Raw genomic sequence first — 19,456 nt, 5'->3', positions numbered from 1 at the left:
CAGGTTCATATGAGAGGCAACACAAAGTGACTCCAACTTTAGATGTGTCAAATGGAATTTCTCCCTGGATATACTAGTGGATGCCTTCTGAGAGATCAAGAGAGCTGAGTAGCTTTTCATAATATGGTAGGCTGAATAATGGCTTCCAAAAATATCCAAGTCCTAACCCCTGAATTTTGTGAAAATGTCATTTTATATGGCAAAAGCAACTTGCAGATGTGTTATGGTAAACATCTTGGATTGGGGAAGTTATCCTGGTTCATCCAGATGGGCCCTAACAATAATCACAAATGGCCCAAATAAAGAGAGACAGAGGGAGATATGACACCAGAAGGGGAGAAACTGACCTGATGACAGATGCAGAGATGGGAGTGATGAGGTCTGAAGATGGAGAGGAAGGAGGGGCCACCAGCCAAGGAACACAGGCAGCTGACAGGGAGCTGAAAAGGCAAGGAAACAAATTCTCCCCTACAACCTCTTGAAGGAACTGGCTCTGTAGGAACCTTGACTTTAGTCCAGAGAAAATGACGTCAGATTTCTGACCTCCAGAAGTGTAAAAGAATAAATCTGTGTTGTTTTCAGCCACTGTTTGCGGTAATTTGTTACAGCAGCCATGGAACACTAACACACATGTTCAGTGAGTATTTAGCCTTTCTGGGCACCACACTGTCACACAGTTCTCCAAGTGAGGTTCCTGGACCAGCATCACCATCATCACAATACGTATGTGGTGGAAATGCAGGCCTCATCGAAACCTACTGAATCAGAGTTCTGGGGGAACACTCAGCTATCCATGATTTAACAAGCTCTCTCGGTGATTCTGAGGTATGTTCAAGTCTGAGTACCACTGATGGAACATTTTCTCTTTGAACTTGGTAATTAACAGAATGTCATGCATTCTAGAAGGAGGAAATAATCTACTAGAACATCACTTCCTTGAAACAAGTGCTATGACAACACAATGTGAAAAATGGCAAGGACATCCTAAACATCCTGCAGTACAAATAACAAAAAAAGTCTTAAAATAACATGAGAAGCTACTACCAGTTCCTAAAGTCAATTTTATCTGTGCTTCAAGGTTTGAACCAGCAACAATCAGGTGTGACTGTTCACTGCATTCACTGGAGTTAACTGCCTATAAAATGCTTTTCCTAGCAGGCAAAATAGATTTAAAAATTAATGGAACCACAAATCAGTACTCTTTCTAACAATGCCAATTCCTCTATTTTTCAGAGAGAGTCCATTTTGTACTTCTATCAATTTCTTGGCCTATAATTGCCACATTTAGCACATGAAGATAAAACCTTCGATGTTATATTCAGTGATTGCTTTTTAAATTCAAGTACATGTCAGGAGAAACTTAGAAAAGAAAAAGAGTAGCATTTCCAACATGGTATCTAAAAATGATCATTAGGCAAAATTTTTGCATAATATTACACAATACCTATCTTCTAGAAAGGCAGATTTCATACCACAAACATCTATTTATTAAATGAATTGAGAAATAAATGTCACATCTTAACAAGAGATGATCATAATAATCAACCAGTGTCAAAATCTAAACTCTATTTTTAATTTCTACCTCTCATCTAAAGGGCTAGGTAAGTTACATAAGTAATGTGTAGAACTGTGTTTTACTTTGTGGCATTATTTGGTAATCTGAATTTTGCCAGTATCTGCTGACCACATTCCATGCTCATCAACACTTCTTGCACTACACAGAAATCAACTAGGAGTCCATTCTCCGGAGTTAAAGGACTGGTTAACAAGGAGAAGTAACTGGGAAACCATTTCCCTGCCTAGGATCTTGTAAATTAGGTCAACAGGACCCAAATCAAATAGTATCCACAGCATTTACTAATTTTGTTTCTACATGGCCCTGTTTTCATAATTCACATGAAATGCAGATAATTAGTAAAGCACCACTTTATAGCTTCAACCCCTAGTTCAAGGGAAAAAAAAACAGATTAGGTTGTGAGAAGCCATAATTAGGAACAAAGTGAAAAAAAGAGCTACTTCTTAATTTATGCTTCACATGCCAATGATGCCTGCACACACACTCACACACACACACACACACACACACACACACACACACACACACACAGCACTATAGTCTAGTTATTACCTCCACCCTTCATATTGGATAACCTGTGCCAAATATAATTTTTCTGCTTATGCTGAACACCATGTACCTTATTATGAAATTCTGTGTTATGATATTTTATCATTTACTTTCAACCTTCTAATCAAGGATCTGCTATGGACAGAAGCTCATAACCACAAAGGGAGAAGTTGATAACTCACAACAGGGCTATTGCCTAAGAGAACAAACCATGTTTACTTATGCTGTGGTTACTGAATGCCCCCTACTATCCAAGTCTCTATAGAGATAATTCTTAGAATATTACAGTTAATGGCCTTGAGCAATAGGGGCCTTGACTTTAGAGGTTAATATTTCATTTAATTTTACTGCCAACCCTATGTACAATACTAATGGGAAAGAGGGTAACCACAAATGATAAAAATTCTCAGCTAATCTCTATACTTGATTTTAGTCATTAATTTTTAAGGTCTTTCCCCAAAAAACTTTTAAACAAAATTATTACAGAATAGCCAAGTAGCATATTTTTAATTTCATTACTCAAGTTTTTTGGGCACTAACTGTACTGTCAGCAGGATATCAAACACTATGGGGAAATACGCCCATGATATGAAGCCCTGTCTTGAGCTGCTTATAGAATTGGATGGAAATAAATTTGAGATATAAGCACATAGATAAGACACTTACTACTTAAGTATGGAATAATACTGTATGATAATAATAATGACAATTCCTACTGATCAAACACCTTCCATGGCTCAGGAATCAAGCTAGCTGCTTTACTACACACAATACAAAAATACTACAAAACAGGATGCACTAAAGTAGAGATTTAAAGGGCCCTAAGTTACAGGTTTTCCATCATGAGGGGGATCTGTGAAAAATCAGCGCTGAAGAATCATCTTTGGGTAAAGATGAGGAAGGTCATTCTAAGTAAACCCAGGAATAACAATGTACCTGGCCTGCTTATGACAAGAATATTTGGAGCAGTGGAAAAGGATAGAGGCTGGGGGACAGTTTTTCCCTATATTTGTCTTTGTCAGAAGTGCTGATGATCACAGGAAAAGCCAGGGACCTTGTTCAGTGAAGTTTCGGTGGCAAGCTAGGGCAGAAGCCTCAAGAATAAATCAAGGGGGCAAAAATACACAATGGAGACAGAGTAGTCTCTTCAATAAATTGTGCTGGAAAAACTGGATATCCACATGGAAAAAATGAAATTGGACCCTTCACAAAAATCAACTCAAAGTGGATTAAAGCTTTAAAAATAAAATCTAAAACTATAAAACCCCTAAAATAAAATCTAAGGGAAAAGCTTCTTGATACTGCCCTTGGCAACGATTTCTTGGTTAGGACACTAAAAGCACAGGCAACAAAAGCAAAAATAGACTAATGGGACTACATCAAACTAAAAAACTTCTGCAGAGCAAAGGAAATAATCAGCAAAGTGAAAAGGCAACCTACAGAATGGGAGAAAATATTTGTAAATCACACACACCTGATAAAGGGTTACTATCCAAAATACATAAGGAACTCCTGAAACTCAATAGCAAACAAACAAACAGATTTAAAAATGGGCAAAGACCTGAATAGACATTTCCCCCAAGAAAAGGTAAATTGAAAGATGCTCAACATCACTAATCATCAAAAAAATGCAAATCAAAACCACAATGAGGTATCACCTCGCATCTGTTTGGATGGTATTACCAAAAAAAAAAAAAAAAAAAAAAGCAAAAGATAAGTGTTGGCAATGATGTGGAGGAAAGGGAACCCTTGTGCATTGCTACTGGGAATGTAAGTTGGTGCACCCACTATGGATAAAAGCTTAGAGACTTTTCAAAAAACTATATGACCCGGCAACTCTACCTCTGGAAACCAAAAGAAATGAAATCAGGATCTCAAAGAGATATCTGCAAATCCATGCCCCACTGCAGTTATTATTCACAATGGCAAAGAAAACAGAAAATAGGAAACAACTTCAATATCTATCTACAGATGACTGGATAAAGAAAATGTGGTTTATAAATACAATGGAATACTATTCAGCATTAAAAAATAAGGAAATCCTGCCATTTGCTACAATGTAGATGAACTTAAAGACATTGTGATAAGTGAAATAAGCCAGACACAGAAGAACAAATTCTATGGGATCTCATTTATATGGGATATGTAGAAGTAGAGAGTAGAATTATGGTTACTAGGAGCTTGGGGGAGGAGGAATTGGAGAGGTATATCTAGTTTTAACTTAAGTAAAATGCACAGTCTTAAAGATCTATTGTATAGCACATGGTGCATATAGTTAACAATCCTGTATTGCACACTTAAAATTTTAAGAAGATAGACTTTATGTTAAATGTTCTTATCAAAAAAGAGGGAGAGAGGAAACTTCTAGAGATGATAGAGGAGTTTAAGCATTGTATATGGTGATGCTTTCATGGGTACACAGTTATCTTCAAACTTATCAAACTGTATATATTAAATATGTCCAAATTTTTGCATGTCAATCACACTTCAATGAAAAATAATTACATAAAAATAAATGAATAAGAATAAATTAGTTAAATGTCTAGATGGAGAGGACACTGATAAATATGACACCTACCTGGAATTTGAAAGTGAGGATGTTGGGGCAGAGAAGAGTAAAGCAGGATTTTAGGGAAGGACCAGTGGTTTGAGCAATCATGTTGCTTGTGGTAGGTTACAATAGGAATAGTAATGTCAATATCTGGTGATTAGGCTCTGCTGGCAGGGATTGAGGATGTAATTTCACAGCAATTCACAGATGGATGAGGCTGGGAGAGCGGAGGTAACTGAAATGACTCTCCACCATTATCCTTAGTTCCCAACCCCCATCCATTCACCACTTTGGGTATGTGGAAGAAGGGCAGGGGACAAAGAGAAGACATAGAGAAGAATCAGAGCCACAGGTTAATAAGATGAGAGATGGCAGATTGGGGTCAGGGAGGAAGAAGGATGCCCCCTCCAAACAAACACCAGATATCTTTACAATGAGGACATGCAGGGGAACTAAGCCATCTTTTCTCTAATGCAAGTCAAATTTTCAAACACATTTCCAGTTTCATTTTCTGATTTCCCCTCTGTAATCCCAAATAAACCCTGTATTTTTCCAGGTTTCCTATTCTGTACTCTCCATCTAAGAATGCTTTCACTAACCCCCCATATCAATGCGAAGCCATCTATTAGGGTTCAAACTAAATACTACCTCTCCAAATTTTCTTCAATTTCCTCAATTAGATCCCCTTTCCCTGCTCAGAAGGAATCCTATACTTCTGTCATTTACCACCAAGTATAAGTATATACAGAGGAATCTTAACTCCTCTGACATATTACAAGATTCTTGAAGGCAGGAACCATGGGTTCCCTCTCCTATCTGCTACTATGTCTTGGTCTAGTAGATGCTTAATAAATGTTAGTTAGCTACACTGAATTAAATTCCTATGCTACGGATGATCTTAGGGAAGAGAAGAACAATACTCATTAGTTCAGGGACTCAGACCGTCTTGCTAACTTCTTTTTCAATGATGCTTAGAATAATCCCAGTGAAAGGGTAGGTGCTCAATAGATACTGAATAAAAGAATGAACAAATGAACAGAGAGCAGTATTTTCCAGGGGTAATAGACAGAAGCTCTTGAAAGAGCCATGAATGGAATGCCCTTTAAATAAGAGCTTTTGATCCTCAACTGCCTTGTGCCCACATTTCCACTCAGCAACATATAGCAACTGCTTATATGCAAGCTATAGGATTATCAGAAACCACTGAGTTTTTTTTTAATTGAGTATGACTTACATATCATAAAGTGCAAAAGTCTAAGTACACAGAAATTCAATATATGTTTACATATGTGCACACCTATGTTACCATCACCTGACCAAGATCTAGAAGAGTTCCAGCACTCCAGCAGGTTCCCTTGCCCAGGCCCTCACCCCTGTAAAACTACCTCTATCACTATAGATTAATTTAGCCTGAAAAAAGTTATTTTATCCTTTCCATTCATGAATTCCTCGAGGACAAAATGGCCTTCTTCTATGTGCTTTGAATAGTCATTCCAAGGTAAATGACACCACCACACTTTTGGTCAAAAAATCCTAAACAATAACAGCAGTAGCCTTTAGCAAGCAGGCCTATTATCATGTGCGTTAATAAAGGAGAAGCGCACCAAACGAAAACAAAACACTAAACCATTTGTCCCACCTTACAGAAAACTGTAGTTGACCCAGTATTCAGATGCTCTCTGAACCAGTTTTATGGAGCCACACGCAGAGCTGTAATCAGAGCATGAGCTAGTCAGATAGGGAGGCCCGCTGCTCTGCTCCACATCAGATACTTGTCCTAAGTACCCCCGCCCCCACCATCACATCACACAGACAAGACTGGGTCTTTCCTGAAGAGACAGAACACCAGTTTTACAAGCAGAAGTAGACCATCTCATTATTTCTTCCCAAAAGCTATCATTTTTAAGCAATGAACATCTGGTTTGTTTCATTATTGTTGATGAGGAAAATGCTTTTTATGATGACCATTGTTTGTGAAAGCTATTAGCTCTCAGATTTTATTAAGACAAACCTTAGTGAGAATAATGCTTTTTTTGTTGAATTCAGTAATGGATTTTTTTTTTTAACGTCAGATACGATTCAGCTAATGCAGAGTGAATGTGCAGGTACAGATTTTGATACATGGATCAATATTTCATATCAAATTACCTGAACTCTTCTGAGAGTGACTAGTTTTCTATTCCCCATGGAAACAGGAGAGGAATACTAATGCAATCCAGTTTTCAGGCACTGCCCTAAGCCAGAGGAAGCCTGTAGTGCTAGCTTTGTTACAGCATATAAATGAGGACCAATGTTTTTCACAGTCAAGCTCAGCCCTAAACTTTTGAGAAGTGTAAATCTATGCCTTTAGGGCACTGTCTAATAATGAACATTTTACTCATGTAAATGAGTGTTATTTTAGTAGCCTCTAAAACAGAAGTTCGCTTTTTCTTTATTTTTAGACCTTCTACAAGGTTGACATTTTATTAAGTGACCTGAAAAAACTAAGATTCACGGTTTGATCAAACCACAAATCAAATCCACAAACCCTTGTGTAAATAATTACATAAAAGCAAGTATCACTCAGTGATACTTGCCACTTGTACTTCAGAATCGGCACAAACATTTTGTCCTCCTACAACAAAAGTCCATTTCAGCTTTGTGAACTCCTCCAAGGCCTGAAATCCTACCTCACCGCCTGCAGGATGCCGTTGGTGTGAGATGTCATTCCTTCAAGACAAAGCCCGAACACAAAGCAAAGACAACCTGGGTAAAGGCTTCTCCGTGCTCTTTAGAGAAAATTATACACACCCCAAATTAAACTCCTGCATCTCATTAAATAAAAAAACCTATAAGCTGTAACCCCCGTGCTGATGAAATGGCTTTATTATCTGAACGTTTTAATTTTTCCTAGTGAACAATTTCACCTACTGCACATTCCCTAAATTAGAGCATATTGAGTTGTTCCAACCAGCTTCTTACTGTGAATAGTGTATTTATGGTTTGCTAGTCACAATGTAGAAAGTAAATATGTATCACAGAAGGGGAGAAAAAATTGTATTGCATAATTACATTGGTTTGTGTAAAAAGGGGCATCTGTACCAGTCTGAAAATTAGCAGACAATTTATGTTGAGATTCAAAAATACTAAGAATGAAGCAAACCACAGATTTTCAGCTTTGCAAGCAGATAAATAAAGCAAGAATGGTGCTTAATGTGGGCCTTTTGTATACAATCACTAAACTTAATTCTGTCGTCATAACGGTCACTAAGCTTAACTCTGTAGACTAGAAAAATATAGTCATAGGACAGACCTTTGCTTTTTCTTAAGTGGTCAGTCGTTATCAGTCCAGTAGATCCACAGAGTCCCTAGTGAAGCCTGGATACAAGTAGGCCACAATGTCAATAACATCTGCATTTAAATTCCAGCCCTCCCACTGACTAGCTCTGAAACCTTGGGCAAATTACTGATCCCTACTTAGCCTTGGTTTCTTTATGAGGATGAGAAGGTACACAGTACAATGCAAGAGAAACAAACTCTGAGTGATCAATACAATGCCTGGCCCATACTGAGTACTTAATGCAGTAAAGCTATCATGACTTTGGTTGCTATGTGATTATTTTCAGTGATTCCAATTTTTATCCTGGCTATGTACTAAGCCAAGAGTTTTTCCAAGTCACTGGAACCTACACCAAAACAGGTGGGACTTTCATTATGGGAGTTTTCTTAAAGTGCTAAATGGAAGTGGGGATTCTACTATGGAAACAGAGCCTGAATCTCATCAGAATCCCACCGGAGACTAAAAAAGCTTCTTCAAAAGTCAATATTATGTCATTCTGGGGCATCTGGATCAAGATGATCATGGAAAATAAGCCTGTGGGAGAAAATTAAGGGACTGGGGCAGCGAGAACCAGGCAAACACGGACGGTGGGGTTTTGTTTGTTTTTTTAATGAAATTTCTGTATCTCTTTGCCATTTAAGTAGAATTCCACTTTTTAAAAAAATTTTCTCCTTTTTAAAAGTTACAACTACAAGCTCTTTCAAACCCAAATATACCTAAGTTACGTGCAGTCATTTCCATTCAAATGCCCACATCTCCGGGTTCATATTTTTAACAGAAAAGAAAGTAGTTAATTTATCTGCAGTTCTGCCTTTCTAAAAGGAATCTTCATTTTGGGGGCACCTGGGTGGCTCAGCCGGTTGAGCATCTGACTTCGGCTCAGGTCATGATCTCAGGGTTTGTGGGTTCGAGCCCTGCATCGGGCTCTGCGCTGACAGCTCAGAGACTGGAGCCTACTTCGGATTCTGTGTCTCCCTCTCTCTCTACCCCTCCCATGCTCGTTCTCTCTCTCTCTCTTTCAAAGGTGAATAAACATCAAAACAAATAAAAATTAAAAAAAAGGAACCTTCATTTTTACCTATTACCTTTCATTTATCTTATATAAATGTTAATTTTTTCATGTACAGTTCTACTAAACATTTTATTAGGACTATAAATAATATGGTTACTTTACAGTTATTACTTATTTATTTATTTTGAGGGGGAGAGGGGCAGAGAGAGGAGAGAGAAAATCCCAAGCAGGCTCCGCACTGTCAGCACGGAGTCCAACACGGGGCTCAAACTCACAACCGTGAGATCATGACCTGAGCTGAAACCAGGAGTCAGATGCTTAACCAGCCACCCCAGGAGCCCCATTTATTTTTAAATGGTTCCATGATATTTTATCATTTTGATAACAATAATTTAAGCAATCCTATTAATATTAGACATTAAGATTGCTTTAAGTTCTGTTTGGATTTGCTGTAATTTGCATTGCATATAGTGTGCATATGTACATTCACACATATTTTTTAAGCTGTAATAAATAACCACAGACATATATTTTTTGCTCCTGTGTAATTCCTTGCTCAAGATTAATTCACAGGAGTTGAACTGCCGAGTGACGGTATGTGAACATACTTACAGTTATTATTCCACGTCACCACTCTGCTTTCTAAGTAGGTTGTACCAGCTTGCCAGAATTACTGGCTATTTCAAATTCTTCTCTGAATTTTGGTGTACAAGTTTTTTAAACGTTCTGTTAGTCCATGTTACTGATTTTAGAGATATAGCAATTAAATCCCAGAGAGAGTAAGTAACTTCTTAAGGCTGCAAAACTGATTAATGGCAGAATTCAACCTCAAACCCAGGTCTTCTGACTACTTCTTCAGGGCCCTTCGTGTACCACATTATCCTCAGGTTTTCACCAGCTTCAGAACATCCTCCTCAAATAGAATGCCAGACCCAAGTCAACAGAGAAGGGCAAATGCCAGGTACAAGGGAAATCAGAAAATATTCAAGAGGGTACATGCAGGTAAAAGGGAAAAAGGAAGAACAAAAAGAAACGTGGAAGGACAATGTCCCAAGGCCATTCCAGATATTTCCATTCCAGAAAATGCATTTACCCATTTGTAAGCATCAAAGCATAGCCACAACAGGGATCTTAACCTGGCTAGGAGGGGGCCACAACTTTGTAAGTTTCATGTCAAGGGATTACAAGAGAGCTAAGCACTCACAGCCCCCAACAGAGCCCACCTCTCTCAACCAGTAATAATTAGTGTTCTCACTTACATTTTTAAAATACTTTATAGCTTCCACAGCACTCCTACACAAAAGCTGAGGAAGTCAGGGCAACCATCATTCTCTCATTTTACAGATGAGAAAAATGAGGTTTCCGAGAGCAAAGGTGCCATTAAGCAATGATTGGCAGGTTCAAACTACCAACTCCATCTTGACTTCTCACCTAATGTTCTCTCACAGTGATGTAACTTTTACTTCTTAATGAGGTGAATTTGCTAATTAAACATACTTGAGTTGCTAGATTTTTGAAACTTGTTTTCTAAGTCTCGATATTGTTGTTTTAACTGATTTAGAAATTCTAAAGACAGCAAGGCTGGCTTCTATTCTTGCCACAGGCAAGTCAATTCATCCTTTTGAAATTATTTCTTCGTTCTGAAATGAGAAATTTGAGATGGTTGATCTTTAAGGTCTATTCTCAATGCTCATATTCTATGTCATCTGCAATTCTTACAAAATTACTTGATGGGGTCATTAGGTAAAAGTTAAAACTTACGTAAAACTCTAAATGTCAAATCTCCTGCAACAAGGAACATAACTCCAAGCAATTTCAAAATTTTTTAAATGACACAAAAAATTTTAAATGGACACATATTCTACTGGGCCAGACAAATATTTTCACTGTCAATACAGGCAAAATGATGACAATTTTGCTCTTTCAATTTCAGAAGGATTCCAAGCTAACCAATAAGCAAAAGAAAAGAGTATACCTTGAAGCATGATACCACCCTGAACACCTAGTGGCCTTGCTGAACTTTGAAAAGTACATCAAATGGGGCCAACCAAATGAAGTTGGTTAAGGGCCCAACTTCAGCTCAGCTCATGATTTCATGGTTTGTGAGTTTGAGCCCTGTGTTGGGCTCTGTGCTGTCAGCTCAGAGCCTGGAGCCTGCTTTGGATTCTCTCTCTGTCTCTCTCTCTCTGCCCCTCCCCTGCTAACGCTCTGTCTCTCTGCCTCTCTCTCTCTCCCTCACTCTCTCTCTCTCTCAAAAATAAATAAAACATTAAAAGAAATTTTACAAAAAGAAAAAAAAAGTACACCAAATAAATAATGGAACTATGAATAATGAAAAATAATGAAACAAATGAATAATGAACTATGCCTTCATTCTGAGCAGATTGAGACAGTCTAAGGGAATTGGCAAAGTGCTTATCTGGCCAAGATACTACTTTTCAGTGATGCCTTTTCACCCCCTAGTTAGTCATGAAGCCAACAGAGTACATGGCAACTTGCATAATGTTTAAATGTAATAAAATAAATGACAGCAAGTCATCAGAGTACATCATAGATTGCAGCACCACGGGAAGGCTGGGCTAGTTATTCAGATACTATCTCTCAGCTTCAGAGCTGGGACTCTGCAAACTTCAATTCAGCTGGCTCTCAGGAGCTGGTGCCTTGTGGAGTCGAGCCTCTCAGAAGCACTAGAAGGAGGCGGGAAGACTGCAACAGAAGATGGGATGTGCTCTTTTGTATTTTGCTTCCTGTTCTTGCCGTCACTTCTCCACCACTACCCCCACACCCCCAGCAACACATCTTCACACTAGCAGTGGAAGTTCATCCTGGCGGCAACAGCAGCTTGCTGTCTGCAGTCTTTCCTCATTCCCAGAACCAGCCTCACTGTGGTCCCTCAGAGACCCCAGCTGGTCAACGTTCCCCTCTTGGAGGTCTTGTCAAGGTCCACGGCTCTTCCTTCAAGCTTCTACTCCACCCTCTTCTATGAACCCCTGGTCTTCAGAGAGGTAGCTTCTTCCTACCATTACTATCTTCACGATACCTCTGTGCACTGCTCATCAAAGTATGTACAGAGAGTGCCAGTCCTTGAAATGTTTGTTACTCTTTCACCGGAATGTAAATTAACTACATCACTAAGCACACTGTCTACTTCAGCTGACTTTTTCTTCATAGACAGACTTTCTCAAAGAAGAAGCAGGGAGTTGATTTACATTCAGGTCAAGTTTCTTATCTCATTGCAGACTGGTAGCAAACAGCCAGCAGATCAATTACTTGGAGTAACACAAGTTAACACCAGTCTTAGCGGTTCCCCCAGTTAGTGATTCTTTATATTATAGCCATTCCTAAAATAACTCCTGTGGTTTCTGTCTCATAATGGGACCCTCACTGACACAGAAGTTAGGTATTGGTATATTTGAGTAACTTCTATTTTAATTATATACATGTATATGTACAAAATGGATATAAAATGTACCATATGATTAAAACTTGGATATATATTAGCCTAACATGTAGATTATAAGAAAAACTATTTACCTAAATCCCAGTTGCATACATCTCTACACTGGCCTTTCTGTAACACTATTATTGTTAAAAGATAATGAAAGAAACTCAAAGAAAAATATTCAAAGCACTCCACCCAATACAAACTTCCATCTACAAAGGAGAAGAAAAGGTAACAGTGAGAGATAGCTTACTCTATTTCTTTAAGGCTTGAATGTGGTTTCTTTCAGGACTTAGGAAAATGTGTTAATTTGTATGAATGAGCACATTGTGTGGTAGAATTTCAGAGCACCTGAACTAATTCTGAGTTTTCTTTTAAAAAGTACTTGTCTCTGGGGCACCTGGGTGGCTCAGCCGGTTAAGTGTCCAACTCTTGTTTTCTGTTCAGGTCATAATCTCACGGTAGTGGGATGGAGCTCCACGTTGGGCTCTGCACTGGGCATGGAGCCTGCTTAGGACTCTCTCTCCCCCTCTCCCTCTGCCCCTATTCCATGCTCATGTTCTCACTTTCTCTCCCTCTCTCAAAAAAATAAATAAATAAAAATAAAAATAAGTAAAAAATTTAAAAAGTACTTGTCTCTGCCAATCATATTTATGGGTAAAGCACTTGTGTCCGGTAATTACAGGAGCAGAGTATTGAGACAGGCTTATCTTTCAACTATTTAAATATTTCCTACTAACTTAGCTATAACTTTACCTAATAGTTCACTAACCTGTCTGTAATGCCTTCCAGAGACTGCTTCATGATCAGAGTTAGTGCTATCTATAAAGGGGGTTCTAAGCTGGGAAAGCAGAAAACATATAACATATGCATACCTGAGCATTATCACATCACTATAAAACATGAGGCTCATTCTTTTATTTGTCATCACAAAACTACAGAAAACATTTTGTTGATTTCATAGAAATGAACACACACACAGTTTATGGGGTGTCTAGAAATTTTAAAATACAGGCCAATGATTTCACTATTTATTACAGAACTATTGACATGTGATTGAATACTTTATTGCCCAAACTGGGTCATTTTGAGTACAAGGGGGAGGTAACTGACTAGGACCCTAAGATAGCTTGTATGGTCACCCAACTCATGCAAGAAGTCATCCTGTATATTGCCCCAAAGATACATTTACGTATCAACTGCAAGAATTATGACATAATGTCATAGATGATACTGATAATGAGAATATCATTCCAAGTTTGCTTAAAACCCTAGGGTACCACACTACCACTGTGTGCTTAATCAGAGGCTTTATTTCTGTTAAATCCTCAAATATCTGGAGATGTAATTATTTGGCAGGTGTGATATGATGGCTTTTGTTGAAGGAACTAAAACTCATCATTTTAATTTCTAATTCTTGACTTTCTTTGAAGAAAAGCTTCTTGCTAGTTGGGAGTAAGAACATGGCTTTCCAGTTTTCTGACTTTTAAAGTAGGGTATAATTTGAAACCACAGTCTTATTTGTCTAGAGCATCAGGATAAGGCCCCTGTGGTAGAACTAGGAGGTTTTTATCTCAGGCAAAGAAGTCAGGGCACACAAGGCCCAGGGGCATATGAGCCCAGGGTGCCAGCACTTACCAACTTGCTTCAGGTTCATTTGACCCAAAGGTAGAAGAAAACTGGATAGTGCCAAGCTGTTCAGCATTTTTCTAACAGCCCAAGTAAGAATCAACATTTTTTTTAAAAAAATTTTAATGTTTATTTATTTTTGAGAGAGAGAAAGAGAGACAGAGTGTGAGTAGGGGAGAGGCAGAGAGAGAGGGAGACACAGAATGTGAAGCAGGCTCCAGGCTCTGAGCTGTCAGCACAGAGCCTGATGCGGGGCTCAAACTCATGGACTGCAAGATCATGACCTGAGCTGAAGTCAGATGCTTAACCGACTGAGCCACCCAGGCATCCCAAGAATCAAGATTTTTAATGCATAGAGTAAGAAGCAGCTATGGCTTCTCACCTCCTAAAATTGGTCCACTGCCCTGCTATTTTGTTTAAAACACTCAGAGTGTTGTGAAAATTTGAATTATCTTGTTTTGGTTATTTCTGATGCTGACAATATAGATTTTTCCTCTTGTGTTAGATGACCAAATACACTGTCTATTCCAAAAAAGTTACTAGAAAATATATTTTAAATATCCATTAAGGTAAGTATTTAAAGTTCTATAAATAGAAACAACGACTGCATGAGGTCAAGTTTGCTAACTTAACCAAAGAAGGAAGTCATCTGGAAATCATGCTGTAAGATAGGACATGCAAGTTAGTGGGGAAAGTACTAGATTAAGAGACAGCTATGCATGTTTCATTTCAGGTTCAACTTTTAATAAACTAACTGTGTGACCTCTGAAATGTTCCCTACCCTCTCAGGATTTCTGCTTCCCCAGCTGTGAAGTAAGAGGGTTGGAAAAGATGGCTTATGAAGTCCTCCGCAGCGGGTTCGGACACATGGATTCCATATATACATTTCTATCACACATTAGAACTATTAAAGTACAGACTCAACCAAAACCAAGAGCTTCTTAGAGGAAGAAACCCCAAATGCAAATATTTTACAAGAAGAGCAACATCTAGTTCTCTTCTCATTTTTTATCACTAGAGGCAGGCTGATAGGGAACTGGGGTAGTTCAAGGAAAAGCAACTTCTAAGCAAACATTCCATTGACAAGCTCTCTTACTGCCTTCTCCACAGCCAGGGAGGGCTGGGGGATACAAGCTATTCTTGTTCCCTTCAGTCTGTTTGGGGACTGAGAGAAGCAGAGCTAAGTGTCAAAGTGTTTCCTGTTCTGATGACAGATGGCCAGGCTTGCTGTAGATAGGCTAAAAGAGATCATATCCCCACAGATGTAGGGAAAAGGGCACAGAAGTACTCCCAGCTCTCACCATCTTTCCCTGTTTACCGTCAAAGTCCTTCGCCCCCAGAACCCAACATGATTTCCAAACCTTGACCTCAGTTAGCAACTTGACATTTCCATGAAACACAACTTTCCCTTGTCAACTGAAATTCCATCCATAGCTGTTTCCTCTTCCAAGGTAGTGAGTTGAGGAGCCCTAAATCATTCTTTCCATTTTCTCTCTACACAAGTAAATTTGAAAACCAGAACAGCAGAGTTCCAAAATAGCCATTTCCACCTCGTTTCTGTACCCCAGTTGAGAATTGGTTCATACTCAAACAGGCTACAGACTGTGGCTCATCCTTCTAAATGTATTCAAATGGTCTCTTGGCCACTAAGTGAAAAGTAGTATAGCCTCATTAAGTGAAACGTAAGTATAGTTACTAAAGGAAAAGACAACAAGTAAAAAGAATAATCCCTCTAGGAAAATATGATATTGTGAAACAACTAACGATTTATAATATAATTTGCCACAGGCAGACACTAACTGATAACTCAGACTTTGAAACTAAAAACACATTTGCAAATTTTCCATCAATATTTACATGAAAATTTACTAGTAAGACATGACACTTGGCACAAGGCCCACTTTGGAAAAAATTCTCTACTAAGTAAAGATACCATTGATGTTGCTTTAAAGCGTAATACTATATATTTTTTAAAAATAATTTCCAACTTTCTGCAACACCAGCGTTGTTAACACATGCATGACTAAGAGAAGCTAAATCTTCATGAGACTTGAATTTAATCAGCCTAACATGTTAGTAGTGCCATTCAGGATTGAAATAGCCAGGAAAAAGGCTATGGCAGCCTGGAAGAATTATTTCCATAGATAAAGATGCCTCAGTTTATGCAGGAATCGCGAAAGAGCAGCAGGGGAAACACAATCTACAAAAGGAACTCAATTTTCCACCAGCAGCTGGTGTTGCCTTGTTAATAGCGATGCAAGACACTAAAACATAATTTCTGTTGGTGAAGATTATAGTGATAACTCACATTTTAACAACTGATTTTTTTTCAAGCTGTGTGACATGGAAACTCTTAACTTCTTTCAAAGCATCAAATGGATTTTATAAGGCTCCTAGTGCCCATAAGTAATAAGTAACCAACTACAGTGGTCAGAGGACTTGCAACATCTTTCACTGGCAAAATAAATTATTTTCAAAGATACTTTTGGTATCTATCTAAAAAATATTTACTACAGAAATAAGTCAAAGAAAAATGCACAAATTCTTAGGAAACCTGTTATGATTGTTTAAAATATCATTACTATCACACATAAAAAAATGAGATATAGGCTTACAGTTACATAAGAATTATATAAAGTAACTTGGTAGATCCTACCTTTTTCAGGAACCGGACTCCATAGATAAATACGTAAAGGTGAAATGAAAATCTCCACCTGTAGAAGTTTAAAAAAACATTCTATGACATTCAGTTTATATATTTCACAGCACAGTATTGATGCATGTGAATGAAAAAAGTCCCTTAAATTTGCGCCCCCCTACACACACCCACCACTCCAACCAGGGATTAAGCTTAATGGTAACTTCAGTGTTAGCTGAACACATATACTCAGGTGCATGGCTTATTGCAAAATCTTAAATATTAATAATTCATAAAAAAATTTTCTTCCACTCAGTTACTGTCTTTACCCATTTGTTCATCTTTTCTTTCTCAACTTATGAATTTCCTCTTGTTAATCACTCATGAAGGGATATACTTCAACAATATAAAAGTACATCAGATTGTTATGAATTCCTTGCCTAATTCAGATATTAAGTAAATAACTGGACTTAACTGAAGTTCATACTTTTTTTTTTTTAATTTTTTTTAATGTTTTTTATTTATTTTTGAGACAGAGAGAGACAGAGCATGAACGGGGGAGGGGCAGAGAGAGAGGGAGACACAGAATCGGAAGCAGGCTCCAGGCTCTGAGCCATCAGCCCAGAGCCCGACGCGGGGCTTGAACTCACGGACCGCGAGATCGTGACCTGAGCCGAAGTCGGACGCTTAACCGACTGAGCCACCCAGGCGCCCCAAGTTCATACTTTTTTTAAAAATAAAAACCTTAGTATTTTTTTTTTTAACGTTTATTTATTTTTGAGACAGAGAGAGACAGAGCATGAATGGGGGAGGGTCAGAGAGAGAGGGAGACAGAATCTGAAACAGGCTCCAGGCTCTGAGCCATCAGCCCAGAGCCTGACGCGGGGCTCGAACTCACGGACCGCGAGATCGTGACCTGAGCCAAAGTCGGACGCCCAACCGACTGAGCCACCCAGGCGCCCCTAAAAACCGTAGTATTTTTAAATCAGGTAAGGTTTTTTTCATCTTTTAACAAATACTTATGGATACCTTTGTGGTCTCACTAAAGGAAGCCATTTGGAATCTAAATCATCCGATATACAACTGTTAATGGCAACATTATACCACTCCAAACTGTACATGTAGCTGTTAATCAGACTTTCACTTTTTTTAGTGAGCAAAAAAAATGTTTTTGGTTCTCTTTCAATTTTAAATGATTCAATGTTTTTCTTAAAATGTAAGACTTCATGTAGGCAGCGATAATGTTTATGGGGGGGAAAAAGCTGAAGAAGCCCTATTTTTTACGCTATACAAAAATGAACCACACTTAGGTGTAAGACCTAAATTTGAAAGGTAAAACTATAAAGCTAAGAGAGGAAATTGATGAAAGATATCTTTGCAATTTGGGGATAGACAAAAACTTCTAAATAAGATCTTCAAAACCTCTCCTGAGGAAGAAAAGTAATGCATTTGCTAACAAAATTACAGATTCTGTGATGTGCTCTTCAAAGATAATAAACAGACAAATAGATTAGGAGGTATTTTTTAAAATGGCAAAACTTATTGGACAAAATTATTGGGACAATGGAAAGCACCAAATATGAATCTTAAACATTAGTGTTATATAAATGTTAAATTTATTGAGTGGGGGAATTCTATTATGGTCTACATAGGAGAATGTCCTTGTTTTGTGATTTACACTGAAATGCTTAATGGTGAGTAACTGAAATTTTAAAAATATATACATAAAATTTTCTCAAAATATAAAGACTTTATACAAATTATATATTATATGTATATATGGTTACTACAAAAAAAACCCAAAAAACCTCTTACCCTAGTACCCTGATACCCAATTTTATTTCTTGTATTTTTTGAGTGTGAATAGCTATGCCTTTAAAAGCTGGCTAAATTTCACTAAAGAGCATTCCTGAGGTCATGTTGTTAGTAGTACCGTGGATTTCAAGTTATAAATGAACACAAATGACAAGATGAGAAAGGGACTAGTCAACTTCAATATGCCAGCAGGCAGAAGATTGCTTTACGTGTTTGCAAGCTATGTAAACTTTTCAAATAAGATAACAAACAGCAGGGGAGAGGGAGAGGTGACTTTAGGCGATGATTCAAATTTTAGACAAAATATTCTGGAAAAAACAACAGCTTCTTCAGGTAAGAGGAAAAGAATAATGGTAGGGGGCCTCCGAGAGCTGAGTTGAGACTCAACAGCAGACACAAGTGTCCCCCAGAGTTTCACTCCCAGACTGATTGGTCAAACATACTGGAATTCAAATCAGAGGTAACATTTAGAGAAGAGCTTTGAACTTTAGGGTTGAAAATCTTCAACTCATAATTCATAAAACCTGACTTCAGGAAGGAACAACAAAAACTGATGGTAGCAGTGTAAGAATTCAACGAAAACCTCCAAACAATATAGAAAACTGGTGAGTTGCAAGCCTCATACAAAAAAGCCTTCTTGTAAGTAAAGGTGGTTCATTTGATGCAGCATCAAAGTCAAGGACTTCATTTTAACCACATCTCCATTATTGGTTTTTGGTGGTTGTGGATGAAGTGTCTGTATGTTTCTTTCTGTCTGGATGTATAAATTCTAGATCAGAAGTGAAGACCAGGAATGGCTTCAAGGCCGTGTAACTTGTGCAGTCACCATCGGGTCCCATGATTGGTTTAATGTTCTGCTGTCAGTATCTTGAAATTCTCAATAATTGTTGAACAAGGGAGCCCATGTTTTGTTTTGCACTGGGCA

General features: G+C 38.1%; 1 protein-coding gene across 2 annotated transcripts in view; it reads right to left on the bottom strand.

Moving 5' to 3' along the window:
- CERS6 (ceramide synthase 6) overlaps positions 1-19,456 on the bottom strand; it is a 326,795-nt gene that overhangs the window by 125,225 nt on the left and 182,114 nt on the right. For both annotated transcript variants that reach the window (XM_042994638.1, XM_007074617.3), the window contains exon 4: positions 16,735-16,792. In XM_042994638.1, the coding sequence (XP_042850572.1) occupies positions 16,735-16,792 (58 nt within the window). The remainder of the gene's footprint in view (positions 1-16,734; positions 16,793-19,456) is intronic.

The sequence above is a fragment of the Panthera tigris genome, chromosome C1 (assembly GCF_018350195.1).
Source record: "Panthera tigris isolate Pti1 chromosome C1, P.tigris_Pti1_mat1.1, whole genome shotgun sequence".
Taxonomy (NCBI): domain Eukaryota; kingdom Metazoa; phylum Chordata; class Mammalia; order Carnivora; family Felidae; genus Panthera; species Panthera tigris.
This window is presented reverse-complemented; position numbering and strand designations above follow the sequence as displayed.